At 38.6% G+C, this 19,536-nt stretch overlaps 1 protein-coding gene across 1 annotated transcript; it reads right to left on the reverse strand.

Moving 5' to 3' along the window:
• Positions 1–342: 342 nt before the first annotated feature.
• On the reverse strand, positions 343–19,309 carry LOC124398290. The gene is given in 4 exon segments (XM_046868393.1): positions 343–853; positions 17,400–17,638; positions 17,641–17,886; positions 19,221–19,309. Coding segments are annotated over 3 exon segments (873 nt in total). The 5' UTR covers positions 17,857–17,886; positions 19,221–19,309; the 3' UTR covers positions 343–435.
• Positions 19,310–19,536: the final 227 nt, after the last annotated feature.

Genomic DNA, 19,536 nt, shown 5'->3' on the forward strand with positions numbered 1-19,536 from the left:
CTGAAGTGCTTCACAGAAATTTCCACAGGAAATTAACTGAAAGCAGCAGATGCATAGACACATATGTGTGTGTGTGTGTGTGTGTGTGTGTGTGTGTGTGTGTGTGTGTGTGTGTGTGTGTATGTGTGTGTGTGTGTGTGTGTGTGTGTGTGTGTGTGTATGTATACTGTATAAATTTATACACGTAATATTTTTGATATATTGACATCATTTTGTTGGTATTTTGTTCATCAGTTATGTTGGCTATAATCCTATGGCTTTTTTATTTCTGATCTTATTATTAAAAGTATCTGTGCTGCTGTTCTGTAAATTCCTAATGATAGTAGATAAGACAAGCAGAAATTAAGTGTTAATACACAAAATTGCATAATTTTTATTGCTTCACAATAATCTTTTGTCAACATTTTTTGACATTTATACAATTTCTACAGCAGTTCAGCGACCAGAGAATAGTCCTGCTCCTGTACTTGGGCTAATTAAATTGATGACCTCAATGCGTTTTGGATCCCACACGCAATCTTCTTCCAGATTACTTCGAACCATGCCACATCCAGGAGGACACCAAGCAGTGTCATAGCCTTGATCATGCCAGGTTTTCTGCATTGGGTGACCTTGATAATCAATTTTCTTCACTCTCCCCACCTTAACTCTCACTCTTATAACAACTCTCTGGTGCTCAGGGAGATCCAAAGGGTATCTACTGGCCTTATCAAGATCACGACTGAGGTACACACCACGCCCTAACATGCCACCCGAAGATTGCTTAAAGCCGGTTCTCATGATTTGAGCAGCAGCATGTGAAGAGGTACCATGATACATTCTGTAAACGTTCCCATCAATAGGTTCTGAACGGCTTTCAAGACAGGGAACTCCTGGACCCAAATCATCTTCAACCCACTTCATGGTGTTCTGGGAGTTATATTCAAATTACTGCAATTAGATGCAAACAAAATTAAAAATAATTAAAAAGTGTGAAAAGTCACAGATCTTGCTACATCTAAAAATGCGCTACTAATGAAAATGTATTCCATAAATGTTAAATAAATGTCTTCTTACACCTCAAAGCAGTGATTATAGTGATCATTTTTCTTTCTTTTTAATAGGGTGTATATAGCTGAATGCTGAGTAAATTCCACTGTACTAACTAAACTGGAAATTCAGGAAGCCAAAGAGCAGGGATTAGAGGTGTTTACTAAATTAAAACTCTCTCAATTCATTGAGCTTGACATATTTTCTACAGTAATTTATAAGATATTATTACTGGGCTGTAACGGCAATCCATTTCTGTGTTTCTAATTTAGCTATATAAAATCAAATTGAATTAAAATTAAACATCATTTTAAGAGTGGTGTTATAAATGAAAGTCAAGAGTTTTTCCTGTTTCATTTCTTACACAAACTAACAGTTCTGTAAACTCCCAAATCCCTTGTAACACTCTCTAGTTAAACTTGGGTAAAACAGTAATTGTTTGGATAAAGTAAATATTTATTTAATCACATTCATGTATGAAATTTAAAGCGTGATATTTTGCTCAGGTAAAAAAATTATATTTTTTATCTAGTCCTATAGGTGACTGCAGTCAAAGTTACATAGATTAGCCTTATAGACATCGTGCAACTTTCTATATGATCAAAAATAATAAAAAAAAACAGACCAATTATTGAAACAATGCCACATTTAGGTGGGCACCAAACAGTTTCATGCACATAACCATAGTTTAAAATTGTCTTTACTCTCATTGATTAAAAGGTTAAAAATAAATCTAATAATATTTACATACCTTCGCCAATTGTTTAAGAAAACTAAAAGTTTACTTTAATTTCTTTAATTTTATTAGCTTGTAGCTCTCATGGGTGTGGTGAATTCCCAGAGAGAGAACGGAAGAGAGATATTTGCAAAGTAAAAAAGTACAGCTGACAGATGTTCAATAAATAAATAACAAGGCTGACATTGAATATGAGTGTTGTGCAAATAACAGTATTAATAGTGCATTTCAATATGTCATATTATAAACAACTAAAAATAAGTATATACACTTACATAGGTTTATCCATCGGTTAGTTCAGCTTGGTTTGATTAATGTATTGTACACTTCACACAATACAACCATAGCACATGCAGTTAACACAAACCTTAATAATTTTATTCTGTTTCAGTGTAACTCACCAAACAAAAGAACACGCTTAATAAATGCAGTGAAATGTGATTTTCTTCAACATTTGGACTAGCATGATATAAGGTATTTATTTAAACAAATCTCTCTCTTAAAAATACACTAATGTAATTATTTATAAGGATTATACAGGACGAGGACAATATTATATAATATAATATATAGAAGGACAATATTATTAAGAAGTAAGAAGACAAAGTACATATTGCTCACCTCTGAAAAGAAAAGGTGCGTCTGATCTGAGTTTGTACTGAGAGGCGGATTATAACTGAAACATACAGAGGGTGTACACAGTGTTTTATTTTGAAATTCCTGTTTTGTTATGTAACACTACTACTGCAAATAGAAGACAAGGTTTCATTCTCTTCACTTTCATTTCTTCAGCATGTAGCTTTCATCGGGTGTGGTACTGTGCTGTGCTTGAGTTTAAAGGTTCAGCTTGGTTATATAGCAGTGACTTGCCTTTTAGACTTTACACAGTCATAATACACCCAGACAAACACAAATCCAGGTCTTACTTATCTGTTTAATTAACACCTACAAAAGTGACAGGCTAAAGAAATTGTGATTTTCTTCAACATTTTTTCACCATTATTTATTTAATTTTTTCCTATTTTGTCAAGCATTGTATAAAAGGCCCTATTTTTTGCAAATATTTCTAAGGAGAGAAGATTTATAAGCAGTATTCATACTGGAACACATTATGTATAATTTATAGAACATGTCTTCTCTATAATCACATCTAAATAATGAAATAAATAAAATAAGGTGTGTCAGGTGTTGGAACACTAGGTATATATCAGGTATAAAGATTATTATTTTATTCTTATTAATAATATTATTATTAAGAATAGAATAGAATAGAATAGAATAGAATAGAATAGAATAGAATAGAATAGAATAGACCTTTAAAACCAATGAAGGATCTTCAGCCTTGGACAAGGAGAAGCAAAATTCTTAATTGCAATCACATCATGTTCCAATGAGCTCATAGGAGGTGGTCACTCAATATCAAGTAAGATGATCAAGTTCCAAAGATTCCCAATCCCATCAGTTACCCTTATTTTTGGCCTAGTTCTGTTAGACATTTAAAAAATTGCATTTGTATAAAACCCTCTCTTCCTTAGGTTTTTCCTCATTTTATTCTTATCCTCCGTGCTTGCGGTCCCTTTTTCCTCCTGCATCTTTTATTCTCATTTTTATTGCTGTTTACATTCTACTGTTCTTGAGTTAAGCTAATGTCCTCCTACATGGATTATATATTCATATATGCTCAACTATTGTTTTACTTATTCATATTAGTATTTATGTTATATGTGCCTTAGAGCTGACTGTGTCTTACAGGTCTTATGAGATAACATTCACAGGCTTGCTATTGTGGGGCTTATGTAATGTGATGTTTCTGTTTTTGAAGGAAAATAATAACCCCCCCAGATGTTTTTTTGTTTTACATTATGTAGTTCATTTTGATGGTTGTGTTTTGGATTTATGATGGGTTTAATGACTAAAGTCTGGTTTGGAGAAATGTTTGTGTAAATGCATGAAACTGCTCAAACTGCTGTGATGAATGCTCAAGAAGGCATGTTGTGCTAGCAATCTAACTGTAGGGGGCTCTAGTAGGGGAAAAAAGGTGCAAGCGAAGACTGAAAACAAAGAGTTAATAGGAAAAAGGCGGAGAGTTTTGGTGTGTGAAAAGCTTGGAATTAGCGCCCATTTGTAAGCAGAGAGAGAAAATTAAGAGATAATAAACGAACCCATCAAATCACGCACGTCTGGAACTTCATTTATTTCAGCATGCAACAAACTTGGAGGCACCGCTGGGATTTCTAAGAAGTGCGAGTTTAAGGGATCACCCGGTGGGAACGGAGCAAGTGAATTGAAGAGCAGAGATTCACGGTTGAGTAAGCTAGCATACCGGCTCTCGATGGATCTAGAAACGCTAGCGAACGCGTGACAGGAAGGTTGTGGTTGTTGCGGCTAGACCAAGTGAAGGAGGTATGTGAGTGTAACAAAATCCCTACCGGGCATGTCATTACTAAACGCGCACTTATTAATATAGTCACAGAGTCTGTCGATGCTATCATGGATAGCGAGGAAGAAGATGTAGCAAAGCGCTACATGTGTTCAATGCTAACTTTTATGGAGGCGCAGCTAGAGAGGGAGAAAGTGGAAAATGGCGCCAACGATAAAACCGTGACAGATATCTCTCCGACAGCAAACGATTTACTGAATGAGGTGGATTTGCATTCTGGAAATACAGTAATGGGAAAAATTAAAGTAAAAGATGCTGGAGCAGGACGGAGTAGACCCATTGAACAGCAATCATTTATTGGTCTTGCCCCTGAAGTCACTGTGAGGAGAGATTTCAAAATCAGCGGACAGATTGGAGAGGTCGGACAAAAGGACAAGCTGTCATTCACTAATTTAATGCATCAGGTGGATAAAGGATTGAGAAGGGGCCATGATGAGGCAGAAATTATTGAAGCTGTAATAAAAGCCATTAGCCCAGGACTAAGCTTACGCAATATGCTTGAAATCAAAAGAGATCTCACTCTCTCACAGCTGAAAGTAATATTAAAGGGACATTTCAAGGAGGACAGTTCTACTGACTTGTACTACAAATTGTTGAACATTACACAAAATGCAAACGAGTCTCCACAAGCCTTCCTATTTAGAGCTATTGAGTTAAAAGAGAGGTTGCTGCGCACGTGTGAAGAAGGTGGTGAATATTTTAGTACAGAGCATATTCAGAAAAAGTTCTTACGCTCAGTGGGGACAGGTTTGAGCAGTGATCATATAAAATTTCAGCTGAGGCCGTATCTGGATGATTCAGAGATCTCGGATGAAATGCTGATAAACAAAACAAATGAAGCAGCTGGTGACGAGACGGAGAGACTAAATAAACAAAAGAAGAACACAGGGAGCAAAGTGGCAAAAGTACACCAGCTGTGTTCAGAAATGCAGTCCCATTCTGGCAAGCAGGCTGATATGACCACCAAAGATCTGGTTAATAAGCAGCCAAGTGACATCTTTAGGCGAAGAGGCAAAGAGGCACCAGCAATGGAGGGACAGAAAGAATCAGAGCTATATGAGATGGTTAAACTCCTGATAGAGGAAGTTGCAGAACTCAGGAGGATTCAAAATCGCCCTCCTGAACACATAACCAAGGAAAGAGGCCGCTACCGGAAGGGGTGCAGAGCTTGTCAGGAGAAAGGTGAGGAGGATCGATGTGAGCACTGCTTCAGATGTGGAGCTGTGGGCCATGCTGCCCGCGGTTGTAGAGCAATAAAGAATCCAGCTGAGGGGAGAAGCGATGTAAAGATATCTGTCCATTCAATGAAACCAGAAAGCTCCACCTCCATTCTGAACTACATTGATCCACAAGAGAAAACCCAAGAGCTCCTGCGGCAAAGAATTAAACAACTGGAAGCAGAACTTGAACAAAAAGGAAAGGCTGAGCATGCCAGAGCTACCACCTACATCAGTCACATTCCTTTGCAGCGTCAAGCTAAACTGGATAAACTCATTGGTCCAAGATGTATGGTTGACTGTTTCTTTGAAGGTGTGCCGGTGAAGGCGCTCTGGGACACTGGATCGCAGGTGACCATCATCAATGACGAGTTTAAAAATACTTGCCTTCCCCATCTACAGACACGGAGCCTGAGTGAACTATTGAGTGAAGGTGAAACACTCATTGGTCAAGCAGCAAACCAAACCGACATTCCCTTCTCTGGATGGGTGGAGCTGAAACTCCAACTAGGGCCAAAAAGAGGGGCTCAGGTAGAACTGCCGGTGCCAGTGCTTGTTTCAAAGGAGCAAGGCGTGGGGCAGCCTCAATCATTGGCTACAATGTGATACAGCATCTGGTGTCAAAGGAATGGAGCAGCACCCTGATGTTGTCTCAGAAGTGGTAAAGGAAGCTTTCTCATTCAACGGCAGAAAATCTGTTGCACTGATCCAAATGATGCAGAACGGGGACCAAGCGGAAAGAGAGGGAATAGTAAAGGTGGGAAGGATAAACATAATAGTGGCAGCAGGACAGACGACAACAGTAAGTTGTAATGTTAGGACTGGTCAGCTTGCTGCAAAACAGGAAGTCCTGTTTGAACCAGAAGATATTCCACAGTGGCCTGAGGGGCTAAATGTAGCCAGGATGGTAGTTAGTCTTCAGAAGTGGAACTTAACAAAAGTACAGATCCCAGTTACCAACAACACCAAATGGGATATTACTCGCCTCCCGTACGGTCCTGGGACGAGTACAGCAAGTCAGAGCCATATACCCAGCAGACACCCAACCCGTCGTTGTAACAGCAGACTGGAATGTCAGTAGTGGTGATGGGGTGGCGCGAGTAGTCACAGAAAGTAGAGAGGGGACAGGTGTACACCATGTTGTCAACACAGGCCAAGATGTTAACAAAGAGAGGTGGGACCCACCAGTGTCGATAGATCACCTGACACCTGAACAACAAAGGAAAGTTCAGCAAATGCTGAAAGAAGAATGTGAAGCATTTGCAAAGGATGAGGATGATGTGGGTGCATCCCATCACTCCAACTGAAAATCAGGCTGAGTGACACGTCTCCAGTAAAACGACGTATGTCTCTGTGCCAAAACCACTGCACAATGAGGTAAAAGCATATCTGGAAGACCTCTTAAATAAAAAATGGATTCAGAAGTCTCGCTCTCCTTATGCATCCCCAGTAGTCTGTGTGCGCAAGAAGGATGGCAGTCTTCGTCTCTGTATAGACTACCGGGAGCTCAATCGCAAATCCATCCCAGACCGTCATCCCATTCCTAGGGTGCAAGACATGCTGAACAGTTTAAGTGGGAGTACATGGTTCTCAGTCCTGGATCAGGGGAAGGCGTATCATCAGGGGTTTGTGGAAGAGGGCAGCCGACCCTTTACAGCTTTCATAACACCTTGGGGCCTTTACGAATGGGTCCGGATCCCATTTGGCTTGTCCTCGGCTCCTGCTGAGTTTCAGCGCAGTATGGAGGAATGCTTGCTGGGACTCAGAGACAACACCTGTCTTCCATACTTAGATGATAACCTTGTACATAGTAAGACATTCGAGGAGCATCTCAATGATGTCAGAGAAGTACTACGCCGTTACCAGAGTCATGGGGTAAAGCTTACAGCTAAAAAGTGCGAGCTTTTTAAGTCTGAGGTTAAGTTCTTGGGAAAAATAGTGTCGAAAGGGGGCTACACGATGGACTCCAAAGAGATTGCACCTGTGCAAGCACTAAGGGACCGTAAACCTAAAACTGTGGGTGACCTAAGACAACTGCTGGGGTTTCTGTCCTACTACCGCACATATATTCCTGGATTCTCTCAGATTGCCAAACCTCTGTATGAACTTTTGTCAGTGGAAAAGCTTCCAGAAAATAAAGCAAGCCATAAAAGTCATGGTAGTAAGAAGGAAGGAGGAAAGGGGCGAAAAACAGCTCAACTTCATGCCAGTCAGCCGATATCATGGACAGAACACCACCAAAATGTCCTCAGTCAACTTCTTGAGTTCTTGCTGAACCCTCCAATCTTAGGCTACCCTGATTTTGAAGAGCCCTTTGTATTGCATTGTGATGCATCACAAGATGGACTTGGTGCTGTACTGTATCAAAGGCAGCAAGGGAAACTGGTAGTCATTAGCTATGGGTCACGGACACTAACGGCTCCAGAAAAGAATTATCATTTACACTCTGGGAAACTGGAATTCCTGGCAATGAAATGGGCCATTTGTGAGCGATTCCGTGAATACCTATATTACGCCACCTCCTTCGTGGTCTATACAGACAATAACCCATTGACATATGTTTTGTCCACGGCCAAGCTCAATGCCACCACTCACCGATGGATAGCAGAGTTGGCTGACTACAATTTTACCATCAAATATAGACCAGGTCGCATACACAGAGATGCTGATGTGCTATCAAGAATGCCGCTGGATATGGAGAGTTATATGCAGGCCTGTTCACAAGAGGCCAGTCCAAGAGTTGTAGCTGCTGTCACAGATGGTCTTCTTGTGAAGTCAGAGGAAGAGGGACCCTGGATGTGCCCTATAACCCTAGCAAAAGTTTGTTCTTTAGTAGAGCAGGAACAAGGGGAAAAACAGATGGCTAAAGTGACAACTGAGGAACTGAAAGAGGCTCAAGAAAAGATCCAGTGCTAAAAGGGTACGAGAGTATGTGATGGCAGACCACTGGCCAGAGTTGATGAGACGAGACCGTGGCAATGAGGTGACTGTACTGTACAGACAGAGAAGCAAGTTATACCTGGACGAGGAAGGAATACTATGTCGGCAATCAGCAGGCGAACTCAGATAGTGCTGCCCAGCAAATACCTCCAGTTTGTGCTTAAGGAGCTTCATGAGGAAATGGGACACCAAGGGTGGAGCGCACACTGAGCCTCATCCGAGAAAGATTTTATTGGCCTCACATGCAGGGTTATGTGGAACATTACGTTACCAAAGTGTGTAGCTGTTTGAAACGGAAACGCCCAAACAGGATGACGAGAGCACCATTGGTGAATATAGTAACTACTTACCCTTTTGAACTGGTGTCAGTAGATTTTCTGCATTTAGAGGGCTGTAAGGGTGGCTACGAATACATCCTGGTGTTAATGGATCACTTCACACGCTATGCCCAAGCATATGCCTGTAAAAATAAGTCAGCAAAAACTGCAGCAGAAAAGATCTTTGGCGATTTTGTTCTCAGGCACGGATTTCCCACCAAACTTCACCATGATCAGGGGAAGGAATTTGAGAACAAGTTGTTCGCCCAGATGAAGGAATTTTGTGGTATCCAACACTCCCACACAACCCCATACCACCCTGCTGGAAATGGACAGGTGGAAAGGTTCAATCGAACATTGCTGTCAATGCTCAGATCCCTGCCGAGTCAAGCGAAGTCTGATTGGAAGAGCTCCTTAAATAAGGTAGTCCATGCATATAACTGCACACGAAGTGAAGTAACTGGGTATGCTCCATACTACCTTCTGTATGGGAGAAACCCAAGGCTGCCCATTGATTTAATGTTTGGCCGAAGCCGGGAGAGTGTGGAACTTCACACGATGATTATGTTGCCAAGTGGAAAAAACGCATGGAGGAAGTGTATGAATTGGCATCAAGAACGGTCCAGAAAGAACAGAGTAGAGCAAAGCACGGCTATGATAAGAAAATATATGGAGCGGATCTCCAGCCCGGAAACAGAGTACTGGTGAGAAATTGTGGAGAAAGGGGTGGGCCGGGAAAACTACGTTCTTATTGGGAGGATCAAGTTTATGTTGTGACAGAAAGAAAGTATGAAGATGGCCCAGTGTATGCAGTGAAGCCAGAGCGTGGCTCAGGAGTAGCGAGAGTCCTGCACAGAAACTTGTTGCTGCCCTGTGATTTCCTACCCATAGACAATAGCGACCAGAAGGAAAACAAATTGCAACCAAAGAGAAAAAGACACACACGTCAATTAAATATGGTGGCTGAAGAGGATTCAGTAGATGAGAATGACTGGAGATGCTTAAGGACACTGTCGACAAAGCAGCTTGCAGAGGCACAAGCCAGTTGGGTCCAGAGGAGAATGAGCTCCAGTTAAGAGGTATGGGTGGAGATCTAGGCCAGGAGCTGGATGATGAGCAGGCACTGCCCATAGAGGAGGAATGTGATGAAGGGAAAAGAAACTCAGGAAAAATTGCAGATGTAATGGGGGATGAAAATGAAATGACAGAAGCGGGAGAAGAGACATCATCGGACGAGGTAGATGAGGGTAGCCCAGCTGTAACACATCTGTCACAGAGAAAGTATCCTTTCAGACAAAGACATCCACCCATGATATTTACGTATGATACATTAGGCAAACCTTCTATTGCACAGAGAGTTATTTAATTTCATAGTTGTTGTGTGAAGTATTGTTAGCACAGTTAATTGTTCTTAAGTAAGAAACAGTTCATGGAGAACAGGTTATAGACTTATGTTTTAGTTAATGCAAATAAAGTACCAGTAAACAGACATTGACACATAGACTGCTAAAATTTGATGAAACATGCAAAAAGCTATATGTGGGTCTGTATATAGAGCATAGGGCATGTCGCAGGTGAACAACCCTCAGTACTTGATGCGTGACCCGTCTTATGATGAGGTAATCCTTAAGACATCATGTGGCCAGTGGTGTCTACGCCAGTGGATGACATTAAATGGGAGATAGATGTCATACTAAGGCAGTTGCAAGACAAAATAGCATTGAGTATAGTAACTGACTCCCTTATATGCTATCTTGCTCTAATGTTAACACATTGTTACCTGGAACTAGGGTATGTCGAGTCGACATTCATTTTGGAGGGGAGAGTGTGGGGCTTATGTAATGTGATGTTTCTGTTTTTGAAGGAAAATAATAACCCCCCCAGATGTTTTTTTGTTTTACATTATGTAGTTCATTTTGATGGTTGTGTTTTGGATTTATGATGGGTTTAATGACTAAAGTCTGGTTTGGAGAAATGTTTGTGTAAATGCATGAAACTGCTCAAACTGCTGTGATGAATGCTCAAGAAGGCATGTTGTGCTAGCAATCTAACTGTAGGGGGCTCTAGTAGGGGAAAAAAGGTGCAAGCGAAGACTGAAAACAAAGAGTTAATAGGAAAAAAGGCGGAGAGTTTTGGTGTGTGAAAAGCTTGGAATTAGCGCTTCCATTTGTAAGCAGAGAGAGAAAATTAAGAGATAATAAACGAACCCATCAAATCACGCACGTCTGGAACTTCATTTATTTCAGCATGCAACACTATCGTGTCTCTTCTCCAGTTCTGCCAACTGCACACAATAGTCTAATGTCTTGTTATTGCGGTGTTGACCTTCACTAATTTCTCTTTATCTGTTTTTCCTCTTAGGAGCATTCTTCGAAGACAGTATCGGCAATTTTAACTCTACTCCCTAGCAGCCGAGATTGCATGATTCATTGAGTACCTATCTACCCCAACTGTTCCGGATAACCCCTTCCTGCCTCCTTGCAATGCACTTTTACAAATGAGATGGGCACACAGACTTCACCTGACCTCCCTGTTGTTTTCCACCAGGAGACACAAACTGATAATGAAGAATTTGATGGTCTTCGCACACCTGCATCAACTCCTCCTTCTCTCTCTCCACCTTACATATCTACCTATCCTTCCTACTGGTCTCCTCAAGTCAAATCAAGGTTTTTATTGTAATTTCTACTATACACAGTAGTACACAATACACAGTAAAAACGAGACAACGTTCCTCCAGAACCCTGGTGCACATAAAGTGCATCGAGTGCAACCTAGTGCAAACAGTGCAGAAGGAAAACAGTACAGACAGACAACACAAGACAACACAAGACAACACAAGACAAAACACATAACCCAAAACTAAACACATAACCCAAGATAACGCTGACCAGTAAACCTACTGTATACTTTGATTATACAGTACTGTGCAAGAGAACTTTAAAAACTATAACTAGGAGTATATATAAACAGACACAATGCAGTGCAAAAAAACAGCAGTAGCAGCAGTCAAGAGGTAAAAAAAAACAGCAATTAAACAGTATAAAAACAGTATAATACAGTCAAGAGGTGCAAAAAAAGTAGTATATATAATAATAAATAAATTATGGTGGAATAGATTGAGAATGTGTGTGTGTGTGTGTGTGTGTGTGTGTGTGTGTGTGTGTGTGTGTGTGTGTGTGTATGTGTGTGTGTGTGTGTGTGTGTGTGTGTGTGTGTGTGTGTGTGTGTGTGTGTGTGTGTGAGTTCCATTTCAGTTCTGTGTATTGAGGAGCCTGATGGCTTGTGGGAAAAAACTGTTGCACAGTCTGGATGTGACGGCCTGAATGCTCCGGAACCGCTTTCCTTATGGCAGGAGGGTGAAGTGTGTGTGACGGGTGTGCGGTCGTCCACAATGCTGTTGGATTTGCGGATGCAGCGTGTGGTTAATGATAATGGGGAGAGAGACTCTGATGATCTTCTCAGCTGTCCTCACTTTCCTCTGTAGGGTCTTGTGGTTGTTAACTTTCATCGACACACTCACGGCATCAGTCAAGCCCTATTCTACTTTATATGTTAGTATCAGACTATCAGTTTACTTTCTACTTGGAATTAATAGGTTGATTGAGTTTGATTAAAATATAGGCCAAATAGAATTGATTAATCTATTTCTGTTAAACTCAAGTTCTATAATAGTTATAAGCTAAATATGTTGGTATAAACACTCTAAATAAGTTGGATTAAAATCATTTTTTCAACACAGGTATGACTAAGCTCATTCTGAAGCCAGGTTTACAACATGTACACAGAGGGTGTCAGTTTTCATTTGAATACCTATTTCTTTTCTTACCTAAAAAAGCACAAAATACCGAAACTCGGTGTGGCTCAATCTTTACCCTATGAAGAACAAGAACATTAAGATTATACACATAATATATACAAACCCGATTCCAAAAAAGTTGTTACACAGGAATGCAATAATTTACAAATCTCATAAACTTATATTTTATTCACAATAGAATATAGATAACATCTCAAATGTTGAAAGTGAGACATTTTGAAATGTCATGTCAAATATTAGCTCATTCTGGATTTCATGAGATCTACACATTCCAAAAAAGTTGGGACAGGTAGCAATAAGAGGCCGGAAAAGTCAAATATACATATAAGACACAGCTGGAGGACCAATTTGCAGCTTATTAGATCAATTGGCAACATGATTGGGTATAAAAAGAGCCTCTCAGAGTGGCAGTGTCTCTCAGAAGTCAAGATGGGCAGAGGATCACCAATTCCCCCCATGCTGCGGCGAAAAATATTGAAGCAATATCAGAATAGTACTGAGTTTCTCAGAGAAAAATTGCAAAGAGTTTGAAGTTATCATCATCTACAGTGCATAATATCATCCAAAGATTCAAAGAATCTGGAAGCATTTCTGTGCGCAAGAGTCAAGGCTGGAAAACCATACTGGATGCCTGTGATCTTCGGGCCCTTAGACGGCACTGCATCACATACAGAAATGCTACTGTAATGGAAATCACAACATGGGCTCAGGAATACTTCCAGAAAACATTGTCGGTGAACACAATCAATCATGCCATTCGCCGTTGCCGACTAAAACTTTATAGGTAAAAAAAAAGCCATATCTTAACGTGATCCAGAAGCGCAGGAGTTTTTCTGGGCCAAGGCTTCGGGTACTAAAATGGGCAGCCTGCAGTCCAGATCTTTCACCAAAAGAAAACATTTGCCGAATCATAAAGAGGAAGATGAGACAAAGAAGACCTAAGACTGTTGAGCAGCTAGAAGCCTGTATTAGACAAGAATGGGACAACATTCCTATTCCTAAACTTGAGCAACTTGTCTCCTCAGTCTCGAGACGTTTGCAGACTGTTATAAAAAGAAGAGGGGATGCCACACAGTGGTAAACATGGCCTTGTCCCATGTGAGATGTGGTGAGGCCATGATATTTGAAATAAAAAAATTTTTCTCTTAAAATTAGCAATTTTCTCAGTTTAAACATTTGATATGTCATCCATGTTGTATTCTGACTAAATTTTGATATGTGAAACTTCTACATCATTTCATTGTGAATAAACAGAATGCAATGATGTGGAAGTTTCAAGTTTCAATATTTAAATCATATAATATATATATATTGTATAATCATATAATTAAATATATATTTTAAATCATTCTAAGTAAATAAAATAGACAAAAATAATAATAAAAAATAGACATATATACATATACATAATAACCACAAATCTAAAAAAGTTGGGACACTGTGCAAAATGTAAATAAAAACAGAATACAATGATATGCAAATGTCATAAATCCATATTCTATTCTCAATAAAACAAATAAACATATCAAATGTTTTAACTGAGAATATATGTACCATTTTAAGGAAAAACCAAGGTAATTTTGTAAGTGATGGCTGCAACAGTTCTCAAAAAAGTTAGGACAGGGCCATGTTTACCACAGTGAAGCATCTTGTCTTCTGTCTGTATACATTTGGGAACTCAGAAGACCATTTGCTAAAGTTTTGGAAAAGGAATATTGTCCCATATGTTTCTGATGCAAGATTCTGTTAGAAATCATGTCTGTGCCAAATAAAAGTACACAACATTTATTACACAAAATTGAATATTTAACAGGTTTTGCTCAGTAGTGTCTCTTAGATTGCATTCTGTTGTCCTGTTGTCTGTAATGGTGCTTTGAAATGTTCTGTATTGTTAAATGTGTTAAAAAGGAAATACATACATATGTATATACTGCTAAAGTATATATATACTATATATATATATATATATATATATATATATATATATATATATATATATATATATATATATATATGTATATATATTGTTAGAAATCATATATGTGGCAAATAAAAGTACACAACATTATGAAATTCTCTGTGTCTTATTACAGTGGAACCCGGTTATCTCACCCTCGGTTACCTCAACAACCCTATTAAGTCGACGTTTTTGAAGTGGAACCGCCAAATTCTCGCTTTGTCTAAGCATTTTTTATCGGTTATGTCGACTTTTTTTATGTCGCCGAACCCTAATATCTCAAGCACAAGGGGGGAAAATTTGCCATTTAACGTCGGTTATCTCGATGCAGCCGCAGAAGAACTCGCGAAAGTGGCGGAAAAATCAAGTCTTACAGCTGCTACAGGTGTTGTATTGTATACTGGGGGTGGGGGGGGCATGCCTTCATCAAACAAATCGCGGCAACGCTGTTGTGTAAAAAAACCTTCAAAAACACGTGCATGCACATTCTCATTTATTAACGCACATCATGTACATAAAGAAATTTCAAGCACGTTAATATATTGCCGCCATTTTGATTTTCGTTTATCTCGATCATCGGTTACCTCGATGCTTTTTGGCAACCCCCTAGGACATCGACATAACCGGGTTCCACTGTATTTAGCTTCAAAAGAATAGCATTTCTCTTAGTAACAAGGCTGGCCTTGGACAATATGCTGCCCTAGGAAAGATTTTACCTGGTGCCCCGTGCCTCACAGCCCATCCACCAATAATTATTGTGTTAAAAAATTCACACAGAAACTGTATAGCTTTGTCTTTTTTATTTTTTATTATTATTATTATTATTTTGGATAATGCCCTTAGCATTTGCCTGTTCTGCCTATGCCCTGCTTAGCAGTTAATAATGGGACAGAGGTCTTCATTTCTTAACACCATTTCTGTGCTCAATAATGCCAAGGAACAGAATATAAAGCAACTTGTGAAAGAGTTTTCAGCTGCTATACTTAACCCTAAACTGCTCAGTTGTATGAATTGTAAGTTGGTCTGGATAATGGCATCTGCCAAATGACTTAAATGTAAAATGAACTTGTATTGTGGATATTCATTACATTTGAAATGAATAAAATGCCATGCCTTAATCAATGAATTAAACTGTAATCATTAGCATACTGCTGTGTAATGAGAGGTGTAAAACACTCTAGGACGTGCTCAATTTGGAAAATAATGCTTTGAGGGTGCTAAAAGTGAATCTGATTCATCACCCCGTCCTGCTGTTGATCTACACAATTTACATAGAAGCAAGAAACAAATAATTTTTGTATTAAGTAAAAACATCAGAAATCTTTCAGTGAGAAATATCCTTAATCACTATCAATCAGTCCATGAAAAACATCCATTAAAAAAAAAAAATCAGATATGAGAAGTGAATTGAAATGTATTCTTTTAATTTATTGGGTGATTTCATGTGGTAAATTCCTAGTTTCAGTTTATAGGCAATTGTATTATAGCAATGAGTCATACCTAACTGCTGCCGAGCTCATCTGAAGTGCTTCACAGAAATTTCCACAGGAAATTAAATGAAAGCAGCAAATGCATAGACACGTTTGTGTGTGTGTGTGTGTGTGTGTGTGTGTGTGTGTGTGTGTGTGTGTGTGTGTTTGTGTGTGGCCCGTTGTGTAATTATATTTGGCCCGCGAGGTCATATCAAATGTGTATTAGAGCTGGCCCGCCAGTATATAGCGCATACACCGCTAATACTACAAATCCCAGAATGCTTTTTAGTGGATTGGCGCGTCAGTCCAGACCGCTGAAAAACTCAGTGTAATTAGCGTTGAATTTACCCGGTGATTTACCGACTTTGAAGCCCAGAAATGCAGATTTGAACTGCTCAGTAATCCTTTTGTGGTTGACGTGGAAAGCGCACCAACCAACCTCCAAATGGAGCTGATTGAACTCCAGTGTAGAGACACGCTCAAGTCAAAGTACGACTCTGTGTGTGCTGCACAGTTTCCATGATTCTCCCTGACACACTGCTCCAACTCTGTGTACAAGCTGCTCAAATCCTCTCTATGTTCAGCAGCACATATCTGTGTGTGTAACTGTTCTCTTTAATGAAGATGAACAAAACACCACTCAGGAGTCTCACTGATGAACATCTTCACTCAATCCTGAGGATTTCCTCAGCTCAGAGCCTAAACCCAGACATGATGCTCAGATCAGAGCCAAACCCCAGACATGATGCAGGTATCTGTCTTCAAACAATCAGAGTAAATCAAAGTGTAGAAACTGAGCTTGAATAAATGTTGTCTTTATGAACTTTTTCTACTCCAAGGCATGGACAGTTAATAGTTGAAAGGTTGTTTTTTTTATTGAAGGAAATTATTTTTTGGTTGTTTTGTTGTTGGCCTGTGAAAAAAGGATTTACATTAAAAAAGAATTTGAAATGCTACAGAGAGAGAGAGAGAGAGAGAGAGAGAGAGAGAGAGAGAGAATAAGAAATGAATACCACTGATGTGTGTTTTATTTCAAATTTAATTTCTCATGTGTTTATAATTACACATCTGAAGAGACGGAAAACATGCACAATTGCAGTCATTTTTTCAATAAATATCGAGTTTGGTATATTCACTTCGTCGCAGTTTTTGATTTTGGCCCACTGTGAATTTGAGCTTGAAACCCCTGGTATACTGTATATATTCATACACGTAATATTTTTGATATATTGACATCATTTTGTTGGTATTTTGTTCATCAGTTATGTTGGCTATAATCCTATGGCTTTCTTATTTCTGATCTTATTATTAAAAGTATCTGTGCTGCTGTTCTGTAAATTCCTAATGATAGTAAATAAGACAAGCAGAAATTAAGTGTTAATACACAAAATTGCTGAATTGTAATTGCTTTACAATAATCTTTTGTCAAAAATGTGTTTGACATTTATACAATTTCTACAGCAGTTCACACTTATTGGCTAGTTCTTCTTCTGTACTTGGGCGAATTACATCGATGACCTCAATGCGTTTTGGATCCCACACACAATCTTCTTCCAGACCACTTCGAACCATGCCACATCCAGGAGGACACCAAGCAGTGTCATAGCCGTGATTATGCCAGGTTTTCTGCAGTGGGTGACCTTGATGATCAATTTTCTTTACTTTTCCAACCCTAACTCTCACTCTTATAACAACTCTCTGGTGCTCAGGAGATCCAAAGGGTATCTACTGGCCTTATCAAGATCACGACTGAGGTACACACCACGCCCTAACATGCCACCCGAAGATTGCTTAAAGCCGGTTTTCATGATTTGAGCAGCAGCATGTGAAGAGGTACCATGATACATTCTGTAAACTTTTCCATCAGTAGGTTCTGACCAGCTTTCGAGACAGGGAACTCCTGGACCCAAATCATCTTCAGCCCACATGATGGTGTTTCGGGTGTTATTTTCAAATTACTGCAATTAGATGCAAAAATAAAAAATAATTAAAAAGTGGGAAAAGTCACAGATCTTGCTACATCTACAAATGCGCTACTAATGAAAATTTATTTCATCAATGTTAAATAAATGTCTTCTTACACCTCAAAGCAGTGATTATAGTTTTTCTTTTTCTTTCTTTTTAATAGGGTGTATATAGCTGAATGCTGAGTAAATTCCACTATACTAACTAAACTGAAAACTCAAGAAGCCAAAGAGCAGGGATTAGAGGTGTTTACTAAATTAAAACTCTCTCAATTCATTGAGCTTGACATATTTTCTACAGTTATTTATAAAATATTATTACATTTCATCATTGAAACATCATTTTAAGAGTGGTGTTATAAATGAAAGTCAAAAGTTTTCCTGTTTCATTTCTTACACAAACTAACAGTTCTGTAAACTCCCAAATTCCTTGTAACACTCTCTAGTTAAACTTGGGTAAAACAGTAGATGTTTGGATAAAGTAAAGATTTACTTAATCACATTCAAGTATGAAATTTCAAGCATGATATTTTGCTCAGGTAAAAATATATTTTTGTTATCTAGTCATATAAGTGACTGCAGTCAAAGTTACATAGATTAGCCTTATAGACATTGTGCAACTGTCTTCAAGCTAATTATTCAAAAACAGACCAATTATTGAAACAATGCCACATTTAGGTGGGCACCAAGCAGTTTCATAAACTGCTTGGTTTCTTTACTCTTATTGATTAAAAGGTTAAAGATAAATCTAATAATATTTACATACCTTTGCCAATTGTTTGAAAAAACTAAATGTTCACTTTAATTTCTTTATTTTAATTAGCTTGTAGCTCTCATGGGTGTGGTGAATGGCCAGAGAGAAAGAGGGAGTGATAAGAGACTTGCAAAGTAAGAAAAATACAGCTGACATATGTACAATAAATAAATAACCAGGCTGACAGTAAATATGTGTTGTGCACATAACAGTATTAATAGTTCATTTCAATATGTCATATTATAAACAATCTAAAAGGACAAATAAGTATATATATTTACATAGGTTTGATTAATGATGCAGTTAACACAATCCTTAATTATTTTATTCTGTTTTAGTGTAACTCACCTAACAAAAGAACACGCTTAATAAATGACAGTGAAATGTGATTTTCTTTAACATTTGGACTAGCATGAAAGAAGGTATTTATTTAAACAAATCTCTCTCTTAAAAATGCACATTAAGTGTAATTATTTATAAGGATTATAAAGGATGAGGACAATATTATATAATATTATATATATAGAATGACAATATTATAAAGAAGTTAGAAGACAAAGTACATATTGCTCACCTCGGAAAAGAAAAGGCGCGTCTGATCTGAGTTTGTACTGAGAGGTGGATTATAAATGAAACATACAGAGGGTGTTCAGGGTGGGTTTTTTAAATTCCTGTTTTGTTATGTAACACTACTACTGCAAATAGATGATAAGATTTTATTCTCTTTACTTTCATTTTCATTTTTTATTTCATTTCAGCGTGTAGCTTTCATGGGTGTGGTACTGTGCTGTGCTTGAGTCTAAAGGTTCAGCTTGGTTATATAGCAGTGACTTGCCTTTTAGACTTTACACAGTCATAATACACCCAGACAAACACAAATCCAGGTCTTA

Source organism: Silurus meridionalis, chromosome 15, assembly GCF_014805685.1.
Source record: "Silurus meridionalis isolate SWU-2019-XX chromosome 15, ASM1480568v1, whole genome shotgun sequence".
Taxonomy (NCBI): Eukaryota; Metazoa; Chordata; class Actinopteri; order Siluriformes; family Siluridae; genus Silurus; species Silurus meridionalis.